This window comes from Sander lucioperca, chromosome 17 (genome assembly GCF_008315115.2).
Source record: "Sander lucioperca isolate FBNREF2018 chromosome 17, SLUC_FBN_1.2, whole genome shotgun sequence".
Taxonomy (NCBI): Eukaryota; Metazoa; Chordata; class Actinopteri; order Perciformes; family Percidae; genus Sander; species Sander lucioperca.
In genome coordinates, this window is record NC_050189.1 from 4,546,350 (window position 1) to 4,566,986 (window position 20,637).

A 20,637-nucleotide genomic window follows, 5' to 3' on the forward strand; every position below is an offset into this window, starting at 1 on the left:
CCTACTATAATATGACTTTTTTCGACATACTATACTATTTTTTACCACATTTTTGATATACTATACTATGACTTTTTTCGACACACTATACTTTGACTTTTTTCGACATGCTATTCTACGACTTTTTTCGACATACTATACTATGACTTTTTACCAGTTTTTTCGACATACTATACTATGACTTTTTCTGACATACTATACTATGACTTTTTTCAACATACTATACTATGACTTTTTACCAGTTTTTTTGACATACTATACTATGATCTTTTACAACATACTATACTATGACCTTTTTTTGACATACTATACTATGATTTTTTATGACATACTATAATATGACTTTTTTTTGACATACTATACTATGACTTTTTTCGACACACTATACTGTGACTTTTTTCGACATACTATACTACGACTTTTTTCGACACACTATACTATGACTTTTTTCGACATACTATACTACGACTTTTTTCGACATAATAAACAATGACTTTTTTCCACTTTTTTCGACATACTATACTATGACTTTTTTCGACATATTATACTACGACTTTTTTCGACATACTATGACTTTTTTCCACTTTTTTCGACATACTATGACTTTTTTTTGACATACTATACTATGACTTTTTTCGACATACTATACTATGACTTTTTTCGACATACTATACCATGACTTTTTTCGACATTCTGTACTATATACCATGACTTAGTTTATATTTCCACTTTTTTCGACAGCCTATAATATATCTATTTTCGACATACTAGACTATGACTTTTTCCACTTTTTTCGACACACTATACTATTTTTCCCTCATTTTTTTTAGATACTATACTATGACTTTTTGCGACATCCTATACTGTGACTTTTTTCCACTTTTTCGACCTACTATAATATGACTTTTTTCGACATACTATACTATTTTTTACCACATTTTTGACATACTATACTATGACTTTTTTCGACACACTACACTATGACTTTATAGTATGACTTTTTTCGACATACTATACTACGACTTTTTTCGACATAATATACTATGACTTTTTTCGACATACTATACTATAACGTTTTTCGACATACTACACTATGACTTTTTTCGACATACTATACTATGACTTTTTCTCCACTTTTTTTCAACATGCTATACTATGACTTTTTCCAACATACTATGAATTTTTTCCACTTTTTTCGACACACTATACTTTGTCATATTATACGTTGACTTTTTTCATCATTCTATAATATGACTTTTTTCAACACACTATACTATGACTTTTTTCCACTTTTTTCAACATACTATGACTTTTTTCAACATACTATACCATGACTTTTTTCGACATATTGTACTATATACCATGACTTTTTCCACTTTTTTGACCTACTATAATGACTTTTTTCAACACACTATACTATGACATTTTTCCACTTTTTTCGACATACTATGACTTTTTTTTGACATACTATACTATGACTTTTTTCGACATACTATACTATGACTTTTTTCGACATACTATACCATGACTTTTTTCGACATTCTGTACTATATACCATGACTTAGTTTATATTTCCACTTTTTTCGACAGCCTATAATATATCTATTTTTGACATACTAGACTATGACTTTTTCCACTTTTTTCGACACACTATACTATTTTTCCCTCATTTTTTTTAGATACTATACTATGACTTTTTGCGACATCCTATACTGTGACTTTTTTCCACTTTTTCGACCTACTATAATATGACTTTTTTCGACATACTATACTATTTTTTACCACATTTTTGACATACTATACTATGACTTTTTTCGACACACTACACTATGACTTTATAGTATGACTTTTTTCGACATACTATACTACGACTTTTTTCGACATAATATACTATGACTTTTTTCGACATACTATACTATAACGTTTTTCGACATACTACACTATGACTTTTTTCGACATACTATACTATGACTTTTTCTCCACTTTTTTTCAACATGCTATACTATGACTTTTTCCAACATACTATGAATTTTTTCCACTTTTTTCGACACACTATACTTTGTCATATTATACGTTGACTTTTTTCATCATTCTATAATATGACTTTTTTCAACACACTATACTATGACTTTTTTCCACTTTTTTCAACATACTATGACTTTTTTCAACATACTATACCATGACTTTTTTCGACATATTGTACTATATACCATGACTTTTTCCACTTTTTTGACCTACTATAATGACTTTTTTCAACACACTATACTATGACATTTTTCCACTTTTTTCGACATACTTACTATGACTTTTTTAAACATACTATACCATGACTTTTTTAGACATACTGTACTATATACCATGACTTTTGCACTTTTTTGACCTACTATAACATGTATAGTAGATGATAAAATCATCTCTCAGTGCAAATCAAACCAGCTATTAGGCTAACTGAAATAAAACCATGCCAATCTCTAGGTATGGTGAAGGGTATGTGATGATGTGGGGCTATTTTAATTCCAAAGGCCAAGAGAACTTTATCAGGATGCATAGTATCCTGGATCCATGAAATAACTGGCCTTTAAAAATAAAAATCTGCCTTCCTCTATGGGAATTTAACATAGGGGTGTACTTACTTATGCCCCCTGTATTTTAAGGAAGAACATTTATTTATTTACAATACATTATTCATTCACAAACAAAATTGGTGTCCTTAAAGGTTGGATGGATTTTTCCTCATTTTTTTAATTAAGGCATTAAGATCAATTTCCAAAAGATGATTTTTTTATTCCTCTTTTTATTCAACTTTAGCATGGGTGTCCTATTTTTTTTCACATGACTGTATATATACTATATAGACATAAAAAGTCATAATTTGTTGGGGAAAAAAGTCATAGTATGTTGGAAAGAATAGTTGAAAGTGATAGTTGTGATAAAAATATGCTGTAAAAAAAAGTCATACATAGGCCTACATGTCATAGCATGATGTCAGTGTATCATCACTTTGGGGCAGAAATGCAAACTTTTAACAGTCATGAAAGATAGTATTACATCCTGTGACCAGAATTGAACAATGTTGGACGATAACTTGTTGTAAAAAATAAATGCAGAATTTGTGTAAACATAAAAAAGGATCAGAATGTATCTTTGCAAGAAATCTACCTGGAAAATCTTTTTTGCCAAATGTGCTGGTAACCATCACTGACGATCCAGACATCTCCGTCTTGTATCTAGAAATTTGCAAAATAGGTAAGAAAATGGAAACACTGAGCTTTTGAGTTGATGATGAAAGTGAATATGATTGGGTACATGGTAATAACAAATAACCTTAAATCGCAGCAGTAGCCTAAACACCTGGAGCTTAACAGGCAACTGTGGAAGGGCGGCAGGTGGGATGCTGGCTTTTGCACACTGGCTGTAGTTTGGTTTGCGACGTTTTGTACAGCAACATCGTTGGTACAGGAAAAGGACTAATAGGCACGTATACAGAGTAGCCTATGACGTCTGCCATATCAAATATGCCAGTATGTCCATCCCATAGTCCTCACGAAGGTGAACACCATCATGACACCACAGGTGCCGCAGCCTAAATAAAAAAAAAAAGTTGTGTAAGTAGCCTATTTGTAAAAAAAAAACATTAATTACAGTACAGATTCACACAGACATGACAATATTGTGTGGCCTTGATACAGCAATAATTTGAAGCAACATGAATTGCAACGTATTTTGCATACAGTAGCCTACCAATAACATAACGGAAGGAAAGTTTCTGTTGAGAAGTAACGGACATTGAGCTGAGCAGCCACTCGATGGAGTTGGTACTCCAAAGGTATTTCTCCATGACGAACGGGAAAACCCAACAGAAAACGCTAAAAAAAAAAAAAAAATACAGTTAACGTTTTTGAACTCACCGAATGTAGGGGGTGTATATGATTATACCACCTGGAGCCAGAGAAACAGAGCAGCTTGTGGAAGAGACGAAAAATATTGGTGCGGCCGTCTCAATGGTACGGCTGGACTTCACACTAATTAGCAATTAGTTCCTGATTTGGTTCTTACTTGTTGCTGGGGAATGTACCTTTGATGTAGTGTTACCTGTATTTCAAAATGTAAAGCTTTTGAAGGGAACGAACTAATTGAATAACCTACATATTTTTGCAATGTTGGATACTTTGTTCATCGTATATTGGATTAACTGGGCTGGATATCTGTGATTTGGATATGATGGTGTATTATTTAAGGTTATGTGCTTAAAGGAAGTACATTTTCAAAGGGGCAGCGGGGAAACAAGATGATGTTTTGGCTAATCCTACGTCCATGAAAGCTCTTACTGTAAACCTTAAAAACAAGTCTGATTCCGGTCTGTCAGTCTTAACCGAACGTCCACTGACACTGTAGCTTTTCACTTGCAGGGAGTGGCTCATGTGGTTGCTTTCCCTTGATGCGCTGCTGACACCATGTGGCCAACTCAGTAACTGCAACTATGAGGTGGGGGCCAATAAGGCTGGCCGGTGGGAAAGGCTGTAGCTGTGTACAGTAATGCCACAACAACACATTCATCACCGGCAGACGGTCCCGCTCCCCTCCTATGTACCGAATTGATGAACCATCAACTCAAGTTTCATCACGTTCACTTTATATTGATAAAGCAATCATGCATGCCTTTTTTCTGTGTATCACTGTTTCCCCACTCCCAAGATAAATGGGGTGTCAGAATGTTTTCCCCCACACTTCTGCGCTCTGCTGTGAAGAGGATGTAGGCTCCAAATGGAGGGCCAGGACGGGTTTCTGTAGGAAACAAGTCACGGCTCAAGTTTAGAGATTCTGAGAATGTTGATGCATTTGCTCAGTGACAATTACACAGAGCAGTTAATGAATTATTAACTCTTGTTTCCAAATATATAGAAAACTATGAACCAAACAGCAAACATGACTCTGAAACATCTCCAAAGCCATCCTTTTTTTTTTTTTTTTTTATTAATTCTTCTACAGTATACAAATATTCACACACAAAATGTTTGCAAAAAACCCCTAATGTCTCGTAAACATTCATATATCCTCGTCTTGCAGTTTTGTCTTCTATTTCCTTCATTGTGTGCTGTATTGCCACAATCTTCTAAATATATATATATATATATATATATATATATATATATATATATATATATATATATATATATTTATATATATTTTCCTTTTAAAACAGAAGCCACTGGATCCTCGTGTCATCCTGTCACCCAGACACACCTCGTACAAGGCACCCCCTCCCCCCGACATTTCATTGTGTCGCCCCCGTCGTGTTAAACTGCAGCAGGGACAGCCAGGTCCAGAATGAAGGGAAGAAGGCAGAAATCACAGTGTGAAGCAGGAGCTCTTGACATCAGTGCGCTCGGTGCGGGCCCAGAGGTGAGGAACAGGAACGGGGCCGTATTGCATGGGTCTGCTTCGAGCTTAGTGTGTGGTAGGGGGGCAGGTGTTGGTGTAACAACCAGATCTGGATCAAATAGTTCCATTAATGAACAGATAATCCTTAGTGTTTGTCTTTATAAAAAAAAAAAAATAAAAAAAATAAAAAAAAACGTGAGGCAAAGATGGTAGAGGCCAAATAGTCACCGTACAGCAGAGGCTGTCTTACTTCCTGGCACTCGTGTATCCTTAAATGCGGCATTAACATGGCACTCCAACCACAAAAAGAATTATTTGCACAAAGAATTTGACCAAAATCTGGCAGTGACACCAAATGTTACAAGGAGACAGGGTATTTAAGACAAAGAATGGAAATGGTATGTTGGTATGGCTACAGGACACAGTAAATCAAGTATTAAGAGACAGCTAAATTACAGGGACAATCACTGGTGCGGGTTAAATCTGCATATTCAATAAACTTTTTTCAGTAAAGATCAGTTCATACAGTAGGAACCCCCACCAATATAAATCTATTTAAAAACATCTATAATAACATAATTGTGTGAAAACAAAGTGTAATATATATATATATATATATATATATATATATATATATATATATATATATATATATATATATATATATATATATATATAGAAAGATCAATAAGTAGTGGCATTGAAGACGCATCAGATAATTTTGGCTCTGGCATTATGTGCTGCACCTCCACTGTCGCTGCCCATGTATTTCTCTCATCTCTATATCTTTATTCAATATGTACTCCGCAAGCAGCGGCTCTTTCCCAAAATACCAGGAAAGCAGTAGTGCAACAAACTTAGCAGGATTTCTTTTTTTTTTTTTTTGAAGGAAATTAATCAAGTACATGAGTTAGGGACCTTAAACACTTCGCAAGATGCAATCTATAATCTGAAAGGAGAGGATTAGCTAGAACACTTTGGAAAGAAACTGACGAAATTGTGTTTTTAAGAAATCTTATGACCTGTTTTTCTTGGTGATATGCATGTGATGCTGTCACTACTGAAAGTGTGATTTAAATACTTTCAGTAGGAACAGCAAACATCATTCTGTACTAAACACCTTTAGACCCTTACACACAGTGACTTTTTGGTTCAAACCAAAATTAATAGAAAACAGTGAACAGGTCATGTGTTTTGGCTGTTCGGATGACAACTATCATGACCTTTGACCTTTTATTGACTTTTCCTTGACCTTTGCAGGTTTCCCTGTGAGGCTACGAGTGAACTAAATAAAAAAGCATTATTGAAAAATAAGGCTACCAGTCTGAGGCGTTTAACGGCACACAGACCGAGCTACATTCCATCTTTGATGACCAAAAGAAGAAAATATGAGAGAAAATTCAATGTTTTAGCTTACAGTGATGTCCATTTTTTAGTATTAGGGCAAAAACAACTCTTTATATTTAATTTATCGCTCTCTCGCTCATTCACTATCTCACTCTGCAGGTTTTACTTTTTCTTCTTAAATAAGCTTTTGATTTTAGAGGAGGAGCGCTTGATTTTCTCTCCATTGTCGCTGGAGTCCTGGGAGGAGGTGCTCTGGAGCTTGGTTTCCCTTCCCACGCTCCGGCCCTCCGAGTCCAAGGAGGTAAGGGACGTGTTACGCCCCACATTGGGCAGCATGCTCGCGGGCAGCTGGCCGTAGCTGTAGGACTTCTCCAGGATGCCGTTGTACATGCCCTTGCCCGTGGGAGAGGTGACGCTCCCTTGTGAGAAGGTTAGACTTTGGGACTCGGGTATAATGCGGGTGAGGTCTGGCGAGCCTCTTTGTGTAAACGGGTGGTGCTCCAAGGCCGGGGAAGGCGAGGTGGAGGGTGGGCCGGAGGGGGTGGGGGCCGGCGTGGGAGGAGGAGGTGTGGAGTCCCTGAGACTGCTGCAGCTGCTGCTGCTGCTGGTGTGGGACGTGGCGGGGTTAGACGCAGGAAGCTCCGAACTCTGGCTGAACAGCAGCAGCTCCTCGCGGGAGATCTTGCGGTACAGGGTGTCCGAGCCCGGTGTGCAGGGGTTGTGCGGCTGCTTTCGGCCCATGGAGGAGTTGAGAGAGTCTGTGTCGGAGCTGCCCTCCTGAGCCGATTCCCTGAGAGAGGAGTACAGATGTACCACGGTCACAACTCAGATAGGCAAACAAATGAGAGCAATCAATAGTTTCCTAAATAATAAAAGGTTTGACAAAAATATCTTTCTGTCATTTTAAAGTTTTCAAAATGCAGCTAATTTGGCATGAAGGTTAGCGTGAACCTCCATTCCGAGTGTATTTTTTTTACAGCTCACCAAGGAGCAAAATCTGAAAAATAATCATATGAATTTAACTGGTTCATTTCATTTCAACTGGTTTTGGTAATATTATTAGGCCAACTGCACATTTTTAAGGAAATTTGTACAACTTAAGCACAATATAAACTGAAGGAGAGCTGCAATTTTGTGGCCCTTTCTTGTAGAGGGGCCTTGTGTCTGTGTCTACTTCTAACACTTTCTACACTTAATCAAATTACCATAAACTATTTAACAAAAAAAACTTGGGGCTAGTTAATTTAGGAGCACTGGTCGGTCTCTGGGGATATATTGAGGGTGCCATGTGCGGTATAGTCTCCTGTGTGCTCTGTACTTAATGGGAACTTGGAGATGACCGGGTACATACTGGACACAATGCACAGAGGGCAGTAGATAGTTGGTCCCAAAGCAAACTATATTTGTTAGAAAGTACAAAGATTCTGTGACATTTCTCAATATTGAGAGGCTGAAATTATTGTCCCATTATTGCATTATGTAATATATCCTAGCGCTTTACTACAGTAAGTAGTTTGGGCATCAATTCCCAAGAGCTTCTTATTTCATAATGCAAAACTAAAACGTATCCTGTAGGTGCTCAAGTCCTCAAAGTTACACATTTAAAACGATTAAAAATGTTGCTGTTTTTTTGTGTTGCTAAATGTTTTTTCGTTAATTACTGACTACCATTTAACCATTTAATATGAATATAACTTTTTGAGTTTTCTTGGGGTTTAGTCTTTACTGACACATTAGTAAGGCAAATTGGGGACAAACTGCAGGAATTAAAGTGGACAGAAGATCCTGCATTTGCAAGACCTTGCTAATTAATTATGTTACACATCAACTAATTATAGTGCAGGTTCCAGTAGAGGTAATTCATGCATCCTCCACATACTAGACCCGGTAACAAATGGCGCCGTTTAACCCCCAAGCGTAAAGCATCAGTGTGAATGTCTGAATAAAACACCTGTGAGTCCAAACTGTAAAACCATTCCGCGGCGTTCCGGCCACCGCTACATACCCCCTCCTATCAGAGCTGAACATGATGTGTTCGTCGTCTGCCTCGTGGCGATAGGAGAGGGACGAGCTGGCCATGGACAGCAGGTCGGGGTCTGGGGACATCATTGAGGACTGCGGAGAGCTCAGCAGGCTCCGGCGGGAACGACACAGGCTGCTGCTGCGGTTCAGCGAGGGCCGGATCATTGTGGCTGCTGGGGAAAAGTCAAGGAGGCGAAAACGGCGATATAATTTTATTTCACTACATTTTTCTGTATTAATTTATGCAGTCGCAAAATCCTCTGTCGTCTCACTCACATGTAAACTGTTGAATGATGGGAGGCGTGTCCTCGTCCAGGTCATCCACTCCTCCTGCGATGGGGTAGGGAGGCACCGAGACTCGCGGCATGACCACCCAGCTGTGGTCTGAGTAGAGGCTGGCCGTCAGGCTTGGCAGCCCCGAGTTATTGACCACAGGGAAGTTGCAAAGCTTCTCAATCTGCTGCCAGCGGTGCAGCCGCTCCCTCAGGCATGCCGTTACCTCTGACAAGGCTTTCCTAAAAAAACACCAGTGAGTGAGGAGGGGGTACTGTACACTTGTATCGAGCAAACGTTGAGTGTTCCTGTTTTAGACCCAGCAAGAAGCCGTCTTTGCTTTGATTCGTCAGGATTCAGAGAGTTTTGGCAAACAAGCCTGCTGGTTATATTAGGATATTGGACTTGTGCCTATTGAAGTAGTCATGCAGAAGATTCAACTTTGTTCTCTCTTTAATGTCATTCCTTTTCCTTTTTGGCTTTAAAAACACAAAGGAATTATTTATTTCAGTGCCAGAGCATGGATTATACAAGACTGTATTAAATATATCTGGAATAAAGGTTTGGGTGTCTACCTAAGAAATGTAAAAGCATTATGTGGTCAAATGTGTGAACTTGACATAACACAGTCAGATATTGTCAGTGCTTGGGTTTTTTCTAATAAGGTGAGTACTAAAGAATTTAAGCTCTGAACAAACAACGCAAATTTGCTGTAAAATGGCACCAAAAGCCTCATTTTATCTATCAGCAGATTCTGCCATATATTCATATACATCTAAAAGTAATACACACTGCAAACAACACTACAGCTGCTGTGCTTAGTGACATATTGATCATCATCAATATCTTGAACATGACATCTGAACATCGTGTGTGTGTGTGTGTGTGTGTGTGTGTGTGTGTGTGTGTGTGTGTGTGTGTTTCTTACTTTGCTTCTAATATCTTGTGGTCCACCTCATCCAGTGATGAGCTGTGAGCTACATGAAGGGTTCCGAACACAGAACCTCTTTTCTTCTTTATTTTCTCTGCCTAATTAAAAAAAAAACACAAAACACGTATCTATTATTAGTCAGATGTAATTCAATTACAAAAGTTTTTTAAGGGTTCCTGATACCGTTGTTTTTGTATCAAATGGAATTTGCATCTACAGTATAACCAGGTGGAAATGGCCCCAAAGAATTTTTCCGTAACCCGCGCTAATGAGGCTCTCAGGTTTGTAAACAGCTCTTCAACAGGCCTGATTTCAGGTCACAACAAATAGAAACGTGGCTGATGTCAACTCATTAATCAAAAAAGCAATCTGTTTTTAGTCCACCCCAACTTGAAAGTTTGATGTGAATTTTCAGCCCAAGTTTGGCCAGAAAGTAAGAAAAATAGACATAATTTGGCCACATTAAAAAAAACAAATTTGAAAAATGGAACCATTCATTATATTAATTCTGCTGTTAATGCCAGAATAAAACATAGTTATATTTATCATGCTTATGTTTAACTGTTGAATTAGAAAAAATGTAAGTTTGAAATCATACTTGGAAATTAATCCAATGGCTTGAAATGTGATTAAAACTAATTTAAAATTTCCTGATTCACATTCAACTTCCTTTGTCTCCGTTTCTCCATTTTAGGTGTTCAGCTGAAGACTGGATCCACCTCACTCTTAAGTTGTTCTGCCAAAATAGTACACTAGTAATATTTTACACTACTTGCCATTACACTGCTTTTAAACAATACTGGCTGTCTACGAGAGAGCAGACTAATGTGCTGAGCTCTCCCTGCAGCCCAGCACTTGATAGTATCAGTAAACATGATTCAGTGCTCTTTTACCATGTGGAGACAAGAAGAGATGAGCAAGGCACTGCTCTGTGTACTTTAGTTTGTGAAAGCGATGAGGGTAGGGTTTGATTTTGGCAGCTTTTTATATTAAGTTGTCTCCTGCCAGTCAACACTCAGGACATTAAAGTCTCTTTCAGCTATGGACATGTGTCTTAGAAAAGTCAAACCTAAGGTAAGGTGATCTTTTTCAAATTCACACAATTTTATTAACATTTACAAAGTACCTGAAATCAAATACATTCATTCCACAATTCAAATTTAAATACAGTAAAATTCTCTGCTTGACCTCTTTTCACTCAGTAATTTTCATGAGCATGCTGAACATCACACATCACATAAATCTCAACACCTTGTAACGTGTAAAACATTGCTAACCAACCCTACCTGCTTTATAATCCTATGTTATAATGAATAAATCAATAAATTAAGTTACCTCATCTTTGGCGATGCACAGCTGAAACTCAGCATTCTGTTTCTTGATGTTGTAGTATTGAACCTCCACCTCATGTGTGAGCTGGAGCCACTTCTGGAGAGCTTCAGGCACCGAGCGCTCCGAATGCATCTCCTTCTCTGCTCGCTTTAGGGCCTTTCGCACCTACACAGGAGCAACAGCGTCCAGGGTCGGGTTAATTTACCTGTCAAATATTTTAAAACTTTTCCCACGAGATCATTGAGCAAATGCTCTAAGTTTGGGGCAAATTTCAAATGAACTGCATTTACTGTGTAAAAATGAGTCCAACACTGGCTCGTCTGCGAGTCGAGAACTCCTTACAGAGAGAAACTCTCTCTGACATATAGTTGCTGTATTTTTTATGTGATGAGAAATGGAAACATCTTGTTGTTATGCAAAGGAGGTATTTTGTGGAATTTAACAAGAAGAATAATGTATCCTTTTATTTCAAGGTGTTCTAGCAGCAGTAATGAATACATTTACATGCATATACAGTGAATATACTGACCATTTCAGTAAAATATGGAGATATGGTGCATTTTAACGTTTGAATAATGATACATCTGTTTTCCCAGAGGCATTCAGGGGCAATAGGCAGTCTGGGAAGCCCTACCTGTACTAGCTCTTCCTCAGCATATTTGAGACGGCTGAGTTCACATTCAGCACCCTCTCGCAGCTCTCGAAGCCTGTGAGCCTCTGTTTTGGCCCCATTGATCTCATCCCTCATCTTCTGCTCGAGGTTCTGCTTCTCTACGGCCACCGTCCGGTTCTCCTCCTGAGCCTTTTCCAGCCTGGGAGATGAGAGGAAAAACACAAAATGTACATTTAGTCAAATGTTAACATGCATAATTTCTACACAGGGTGGAGAAGCTAAGAAAGGGAAAATCTAAGCTCCATTTCTTTCCCTAGCTCATTATATATGTGCACATCTGAAACGTTTGCTTCTCTTACCGGCTCTGTAGGTCTAACAGGCTTTGCTCAGCATTTTGCAGGCTCTCCAGATCCTTCATCATCTGAGAAATGTGTACCTTGCTGCACTTGTTCTGCACATAAGCAAACCAGCAGCCCCCGACACCAATCACTATGGAAACCATCAGGACAAAGTCTTTCATCAAGTTATGTTGTGGACCTGCGGAGGGACAGAGGAACGGGAAACGATAGGTGGCTTTTAGCAAATGCTGTTTCATGTAATTGTTCTGGCTGCAACAACTGAGAGTATGGGCACAACAAATGTCCAAGCTATTATTCATGAATAGCAATGGTCTAATTGATATGTTTTTGGTTTTGAAATACGTTGCATACTTACGGAGAGGAGGGCCAAAAAGCACTGCATCTAGTGCCTTTAGGTTTAGTTTTTGTTTATGCCGCTGGTCTAATATCTTCAGCTGCATCGACATAAACGACGGTTCATTTGCCGCTATTCTGAAATATGGAGAAAAAGAAAAATCTGCATTGAATACTGAGTGACTTCCTACACAGTTGAACGATTTAGTGTATAGTGTGCATTAGATTTGTCCTAAGTATTTGTCTGTAACTCCTTAGCATTTTTTAATGTGTTGTGACAGAATTTCTTTTAACTTTAGCGCAGGGTTAAATGTAATGATAAACATTGTGGATGGTGTTAAAGGTTGCAGACTGAATAAAACATTATAGGAACTCATATCAGTAATACCAATGCATCAGTATGTATATGATGATTAAAGTTTTGCAGTTTTAGGGGAGCATTTACTAAGCCTACTGAAAATTTTCCAATTTATTAGGGTATTAACGAGGCCAGTGATCTGATTTGTAGAAAACGCAGCTGAAAAAGACCTGATGCCAGTCTGTTTTGACACTAAAAGAATTTGAACACAAGAGAAAAAGTGTTCTCTGGTGCTGAAATTGGAAGGGTGGTTAAAGAGCAAACACTTTTGAAACTGCAAGAATATGGTCAGCTCAATAAAAAGATCCGTGATTGAATGAGTTATATAAGAATAAATTCTTCACTTACTGTTCACCACACACAGTGAACAGTAGTAAAGTGTTTTCATTGACGTCTCACCACCACCACCACCATCTTAAAGACTCAGACAACATGGCAGCCTGTGGAAACTGTACCCCTTGCTCTGACATCACTTCATGAGTCAGCGCCAATGTGCCCTGTGGCGTAACATGAAACCCCTCAATAACCCGGCTGCCCATCCCTCTGTCTACTCATGCCGTACATGCAGTTTGCAACGAGTCACATTCCACAAGTGCCCCACCAACATCTGAGTTTCTTCTGTGATGTCGGCACTGAGATTACTTTGTTAACAATTTCATCTTTACTAGGAATTTTGGGTATATTCTACAAGCTTTGAAATACTAAACTAAGACATTTGGATTAACTATACAGTGGGCAGGAAAAGTCAAGCACATCACTCTGGGGGGAAAAAAAAAAAAAACATTTACAGATTGCAATGTGACGACAAGTGATCTGGCCTTGAAAATAAAATGTCTACAAGCAGTAAGAAACCTTTTCTAATACAACAATAGAGGAACGAAGACACTGAGGTGAGCAATCTACTTCTTTTATGTCTTTTTCCCTGTGTGTTGCCTTTTATGACCAGCAGTGGGCAGCATTAAACAGAGTAATGAAAACTGAAGGTGCCTTTGGGTATTGTAACAGAGATCATAATAGTGTTGCTGCTCATAAACACACTTCACTGCTCACCAACAGCGAAGCAAAACATCTCATTTAGAGGCAAAGAAATGACATGAAGCACTTGTAACATTGTCGTTAAAATGCAGAACAATTATAATGAACAGTTATCTTATTATCAGCGTCACTGAAGGAGAACAGGAATGCACTGCTCCTGTAAGCGATGAAGTGAGTAAGACATTAGGCTCTTCTAATGTCTCTATTTTGTGCCTCCTCTTTTCCTCCGTCCTCCTGCCTGTGACCCGGAAATCGATCTCCGGGCGCCATCTTGAAGGATGTCTCAATTCCATAAATGCATCTCGAGGAGAGAGGAGCTATGAGCAAGGATGCACAGGTATAGCCATTGCGGAAGTTATTTCGGCACCCGTGTTGATAAAAGAGGCGTCACACACAGCTGGAGTATACAAACCATCAGATGTGCCAGACATCATATTTAATTGACATTGCTTTAAAATGACGGCTCCTAAGTACAGATGTCTCATTTCGTTAAATGCCTGTAGCCTTGACTCCTCTCTCCTCAGGTCTCTTCCTTTGCCTCCTCCGCTCACATCTCAGGCAGGAGGGACTAAGACGCGAAGAGAGGAGGCGAGGAAAGGAATCGAGGATGTACAAACTGAGAAGTGAGAAGAGGGAATTGTGTGAGGTAAGCGGTACGAACCGAGGTAAAGTGTTCCCCGTGACCCGGAAGTCCCGGAAGTGCTTTTCATACTGCGGCAGCTCCACAGACTCCTTCAGCCACTGCACTGTGTGATCCACGGTCCAGTTGTGGACTGAATCAGGAAACAGAAAAGGGAAACGATTAACATCAATACTTTGATGTCAAGCACTTTGCTGATGCGTTTATCAAGAGCAACTCACAGAGTACAGACGGTTAAGAATAAATAGTGGTGGAAGAAATAATAAGGTCCTTTACTTCAGTAAAACTACCAATAAAAGTCCTTGTGACTGATACATTATATTTGTTATCATTAGGTAGGTTAACAAATGCATCGTTGCTTAAGCAGAATGTTGCTGTTGTATCTAGTCAAGGTGGAGCTAGTTTTAACTACTTTATATACCATTAGGCAGTTGTATCCACTGGTTCCCAACCTAGGGGTCGGACCCCCTCCAAAAGGTCATAAGATAAACAAATTTATACTTGTTTTGGGGGGACTTTCTTTAATCTTTACTTTTATGAAATATTGTCAAGTTTTACCTCTTTGAACAGTTATTCAAATGAAACCATCTGAGACATTTAGAGGGGAATAACTCTTTGGTAATCCTCTAACAACACATTGACCACTGGTTTAACCTACTGTATCACAATGCTTATTCATTTCACAAGCGTATGTTTTTTGGTGTAAAATCTTAAAAAGTACCTAAAGTACTGTGTTTGAGGAGTGTTTGAAGATAAACCACAGATGTGTTAAAAAAGAAGAAGAAGAGGACTCTGGGTCAATTGCTGTCCCCATCTGAAATTTAAACAGGAGAAGGAGAGGAACGTGGGGGAAACAACTTGTAGATGTATTAATTGCAATACTATAATTAAATCTACAAGCTTCATTGTGCCATTTACAGGGAAAGTTTGTTTGAGCAAAAATAAAATGAAAAGCACTTGCCACAAGCTTTCTAATAATTATAATAACAGCAGTAACTGAATTATCATTTACTCAGAATCTCAGATGGTTCCCTTGACTAAATAAGCCCTCAACCCTAAATGACTGTCTGCTTACTTATACTTTTATATCACTAAATTATTCCGTTACATTCTGTGGGGCAATATGACCTTGAGTGTAGATCGTTGTTGACATTCTCCTGCAGCCCTTGAAGCAAAAGTTCACTTGAATTTTTAGAGAATTGGTAAAAAGTCACTTTCGGTGCTGACAAGGATCCTGCCAAAGGGGTCGTCAAGGAAGATGGCTTATGAAACCACCGCATCAAGAGGATGACTTACCTGCTGCTGATTACTTATTTGAAACCACACCTGTCATGTCATCTGGTATATTTATGTAGTAATGTGTGTCCCTTGCTCTTTATGCAGCCTGGGGAAGGTAAGATGGGACTGCTGTGAATAAATGATTCTTCCAACAAACAAAACTTGTAATTGGGGTACTGGGAATTTAGTTTATATTTTATGTATGTTTGTTATTCTTTATAATTTTTATTTTTTTATTTTCTCTTGTATCATCTTGTATGTAGGACAGAAAATGTAGAGGCATTTGTGTTAGTGACCGTGGGGCAGATACATTTGGACAGTTTTTATCCAAAAGCCATCATTGAACTTAACAAAATCAAACATTTCCCCACCATGGTGTCATGAACTATATGTGCAATAATACAACCCGTGCAATACTGTTTACATGCTTTTAATAGGCTTGTTCATATATGTATTGACTGGGATGACGATGGGATGTGCACGAATGTATGTTAGAGTATTTATTTGTGTATTTATTACTTTGTACTTTTATATTCAGGTACGGCACAGCAAATTCTGTTGTACACAAGCTTGTGTAATGACAGTAAAGTCTATTCTACTTCTCTTGCTTTACCTTCAGAGGTCTTCCAGCCCTTCCACAGCTCCTCCACAGTGATGTGCTGGTCTTCACGGTGCAGGTTGCTGTGTTTGTTGGTTTGCTGCTGCTTCATGTCTTCTATTATAAACTAGAAAATAAAAAGAGATCGGATTGAGTTTTTTAGGCTTTATAGAAACATCCCAACTTTGTTGGTTTGCAGCATTTTAAAATGTTTTATCCTAAGAACTGTGGGGGAGATGCAGACGGCTGCGCTTGTCTGTGTATGTCCATGTGTGGTTTTGACAGAGAGCTGTAGAGGATAAGCTTTGCCTAAAAGTCTGGCTTTGGATTGCTCACACACACACACACACACATTCTTTTTCACTCTCCTTTCTTCCTTTTAGGGACTTTGAAAAGAGAAAGAGACCTATGACGGAGGCACCACTTCCACCTGTGTGTGAATGTGTGTGCCTTTCCGGCTGTCCTCCTTTGGTAGTTCAGAACTAATTGCCCATACAGAGAAAGCCATAGCAATCAAACCCACCAAAGAATTACCAGAACAGCAACAGCCTTAACAACAAGGGAAAGAACGTGTATGTGTAAGCTTTAGGTGTAGATTTAACTGCTTTAGGAGAGACACCAACGTTACATTCAGCTCTCATAGTATTACTGTGTCAGTACAACCTTATATGACCTGACTTCACATTCAAGTGTGTTTCTGTGATTAAATAAAAGAAGCTATTACCTCTACAAGTACCCCTTAATTTAATAAGTAAAGCAAACAAGCCTATTCCCAAAAATGTTAAACTATTCCTTAAATGTACCTCCTTTTATCTGAACATATGCTCTTTTGAAAGCCTAAATTATTAATCCAACGAAATTCCTAAAAATGTCTTAATACCTACATTAAACCTACCCAAATCAGTTTGTTTATTCCATGGACTACTGATAAACTATGCTGAAGTTGCATGCAAAAATCTAATATAAATATAATACATACATTTAATGTTGCTAAGGGACACATAGAGAATAGCTTAGCTGGTAGAATCACTAGTTAAGATGCCTAAGCAAAAGCGTAAATTTACAGAGGAGTTAAAAGTTCCTGTGTTGTCAACCTTAGTAGTGATCAGTGGGGAGCTGAATGTGCTGTATGTAGCGCTAGCATGTACAGGCAGTACAGTGTTCATGTCAGACTCAGCAGCAAACAAAAAGGTGCTACAAACTCAGAGCTGAGAAAACCCATCAGCAACATAGAAAGACTACAGTAGTTTAAATCATGTAAAAGTGACTGTTGAAGCTGCAGCTAAGGGTGTTTTGACATTTCACATCATCGTGAATCACAATAGTTACAGATCAATGAGTTTCACATCTGACTTGATAGATCAGCACACCCAGATTCCAACACAGCTTGAAAAATGTCATGTGCCTGCGCTGAGACAGACGTTATCATAAATGCTTGACTAGACCAAATCCCTTTGAAATAGTCCTAAAAGCATTTGAAGATACATCTTGGACAACTGCATTCATCATGACATAAATGTAATTTTTTAAAATCCACCAGTATGTTCACACATCAATGCTATGTGCACAGAGAGTCTGAAAGGAGAGCTGTGAGTATGACATTGAATACATAATGGCAGTCTGGAGTTGAGAGGCAACCAATGTTTGGAGCACTGAATGCACTAAAAAACAAATCTTGCTGTGATCAAGAAGTGTTTGAATGTCCTCTGTAAATTTCACTTCTGGCACATGCACTCACATTCTCAACACATGTTCAAGAGATGGGAAGGAAAAAAAACTGTGCAAGCAATGCTTTGTGAACACAAAATCTGGCATATATTACATCAAAAATGATTACTGGACATTGTAAAAGGGTGAAAATGTATGTGCTTGTTCAATGTCGGTATAATTCATGCCTGGATGTGTCCATGCCACGAGACCTCTTCCTGCATTTGGCTGAATCGGAATCTCCAGATTGTGGCATAAGGGAGTGCCAACCGGAGATGTAAAGTGTCTTTTATCAGCAGTCCAATTTAACCTTCACAAACAAACCTGGTGCAGGATACTGGAGCACACATTCAACCCTATGTGCCCTTTCATAGCCAATCATGTGAACATACACTGTAGATGCGAGGCAATTCATACGGAACCTGGGTCCACAACAAAACCTTTTGAATCCCTATATCAAATTGTTTCTTTGGGTGGGAGACAATTGCGTGTTGGTGACAATTTTGTGAACAAAAAAAATCTGTAGTTTTTTTATTTCTCTCAAAACTGTACTGTACTTAGGCACAGCGCTGCTTGACAACGCCAACATGCTGATGTTAAGTAGGTGCCATGTTCACCAGATCACCAAATTTATGAGGGGGACATGAATGTGTTCACTAAGTTTCATGGCAATCCATACAATAGTTGTTTAGATATTTTAGTTTGGAACATAGTGGTAGACTGACTGACCTAAAATAATCCTATAGCAACTCTTTAGTTGTACCCTGTGTTCACCCACATCAAAAGGTTTTTTAGGCTCTGAAAAGCTCTTTTACTACATCAGTGGTCGACAAAATACTCTTGAGAGGCCTGAAAACTTTGCACAGTGTTTTCTCCTTCTTTTTACTCAATACAAATGCAAATGAGTTTTCTCACTGACGTAAAGCCAGGAACCAACTAAAGGAACCAACTGCTGAGTCACTGGAGGGACCACAATGTGTGCAATACTAGTCCAAACAAATGTCTTGCAAAGCCTTCAATGCTCACTGTACTTTATGAGTCCTGCTGGCAAAGATGCAAACTTTGCCAGAGCACATGAACAAAAATAGAAAAGGCTTGATGAATGAACAAGAATAGAGAAGGCTTGATGAATAAAAATGTCTCTTTATGGCCATTAAAGAAACCTATTTTTTTGAAAAAGTTTTGTCTATGTACATTTGTGAATTATTTCAATGTCTTCATTTTATTCTCAGATAGTAGAACATTTGTCATATCATCTCAAGTTAACTGGGGTAAATGTGGTAAATATTTTAGTGCAGACGTGTTAATTATTACTTCTCCACAGGTTTTCTTGTTTGAAATCCAACAACTAATGACTTAATTAAAGACATACTGTGTAACAGATAAGGTCCAAATGATCCAAGTACACTATTTGCACTTGTTAAATACAGATTACTTTACCTAAAAAAATAATACTGAGAGTATTCAAAGTGAATGTAATTAGTTCAAGTGCTGCCATCTTATTATAAAACTTTGCGGGCGGACTGGCGAAGCAGCTTTGCATATGGTCAAAGACAGCTTTGTGATGCTTTATGGAGTCATTAAATATGTGGTGAGCCGCACACGGAAAGATAGGTCTTTGTCTGGGAGCCTTGTGGCCTCTATGGCTAAGAGTTTAGATAGTGTGATAGCTGTGATAATTGCGGCCATGGTGTGTTGCCTACTGAAATGTCAAAGGAGAAGAAATTCCTGCAAGAAAAACGGGTAAAGTAGTTCAAGATTGTGTTTACACTTTGTATGATAGAGACAGAGTGACAATAGTCAGGACCAACAGTCAGTCCTGAAAAGACAATAATACGTACACATATATTATACAGACAGAGGCCTAGCACAGACAGTGTATGACACATGGTCAGACACACACAGCAGCAAACAAAGACATATTTGTTTCAGTCAGATTCCAGATTGTGGGGAGCAGGCTGAGTTCAAGACTCTTCCCATGAGCCTCTGCTCTCTCCAACAGTTGAATGTGACTCTATTCACCCCTTATATCTACTGCATCAGTCCAAATCTACTCATCTAATTTACTGAAAGTTATTACATCCATCATGAACAGGAAATTATTTTCTTTTACTCAATGCACACCTCAACATTAATCAAACCCTATGAAACTGCAGGCAGTCGGTTATTAGATTGATTAATTATTATCAATCTGTTATAAATTTGGGACAAAAAGTATGCTGTGTTATGATTTATGAAATGTGTGAACTACTTGGAGCACAACTGATTTATCACACATGACAGCTGGGCAGACTCAATTGTAAAGCCATCACTCGTATGATAAGATCTTCCTCGTGCTTTTCCTGGTTTTCAGTGAAGCCTTTGTTACTTTGCCCAAGATCTAAGTGGGTGTCTTTGCATAACGTGTTCTGTTTTTAGACATTTTAAAA

The 20,637-nt window shown here is 38.4% G+C and overlaps 1 protein-coding gene across 2 annotated transcripts in view; it reads right to left on the minus strand.

Moving 5' to 3' along the window:
* Positions 1-6,052: 6,052 nt before the first annotated feature.
* Positions 6,053-20,637, minus strand: part of stim2b (stromal interaction molecule 2b) — a 50,499-nt gene continuing 35,914 nt past the window's right edge. Inside the window, exons 3-12 of one of the 2 annotated variants that reach the window (XM_031289914.2) lie at positions 16,517-16,628; positions 14,647-14,758; positions 12,615-12,730; positions 12,260-12,437; positions 11,922-12,099; positions 11,291-11,452; positions 9,953-10,053; positions 9,028-9,266; positions 8,735-8,924; positions 6,053-7,519 (exon numbers count right to left, since the gene is read on the minus strand). In XM_031289914.2, coding sequence (XP_031145774.1) covers positions 6,892-7,519; positions 8,735-8,924; positions 9,028-9,266; positions 9,953-10,053; positions 11,291-11,452; positions 11,922-12,099; positions 12,260-12,437; positions 12,615-12,730; positions 14,647-14,758; positions 16,517-16,628 — 2,016 coding nt within the window. In that variant the 3' untranslated portion in view covers positions 6,053-6,891. Of the gene's footprint in view, positions 7,520-8,680; positions 8,925-9,027; positions 9,267-9,952; positions 10,054-11,290; positions 11,453-11,921; positions 12,100-12,259; positions 12,438-12,614; positions 12,731-14,646; positions 14,759-16,516; positions 16,629-20,637 lie in introns of both variants that reach the window. The other variant, XM_031289913.2, reaches the window with a different exon arrangement.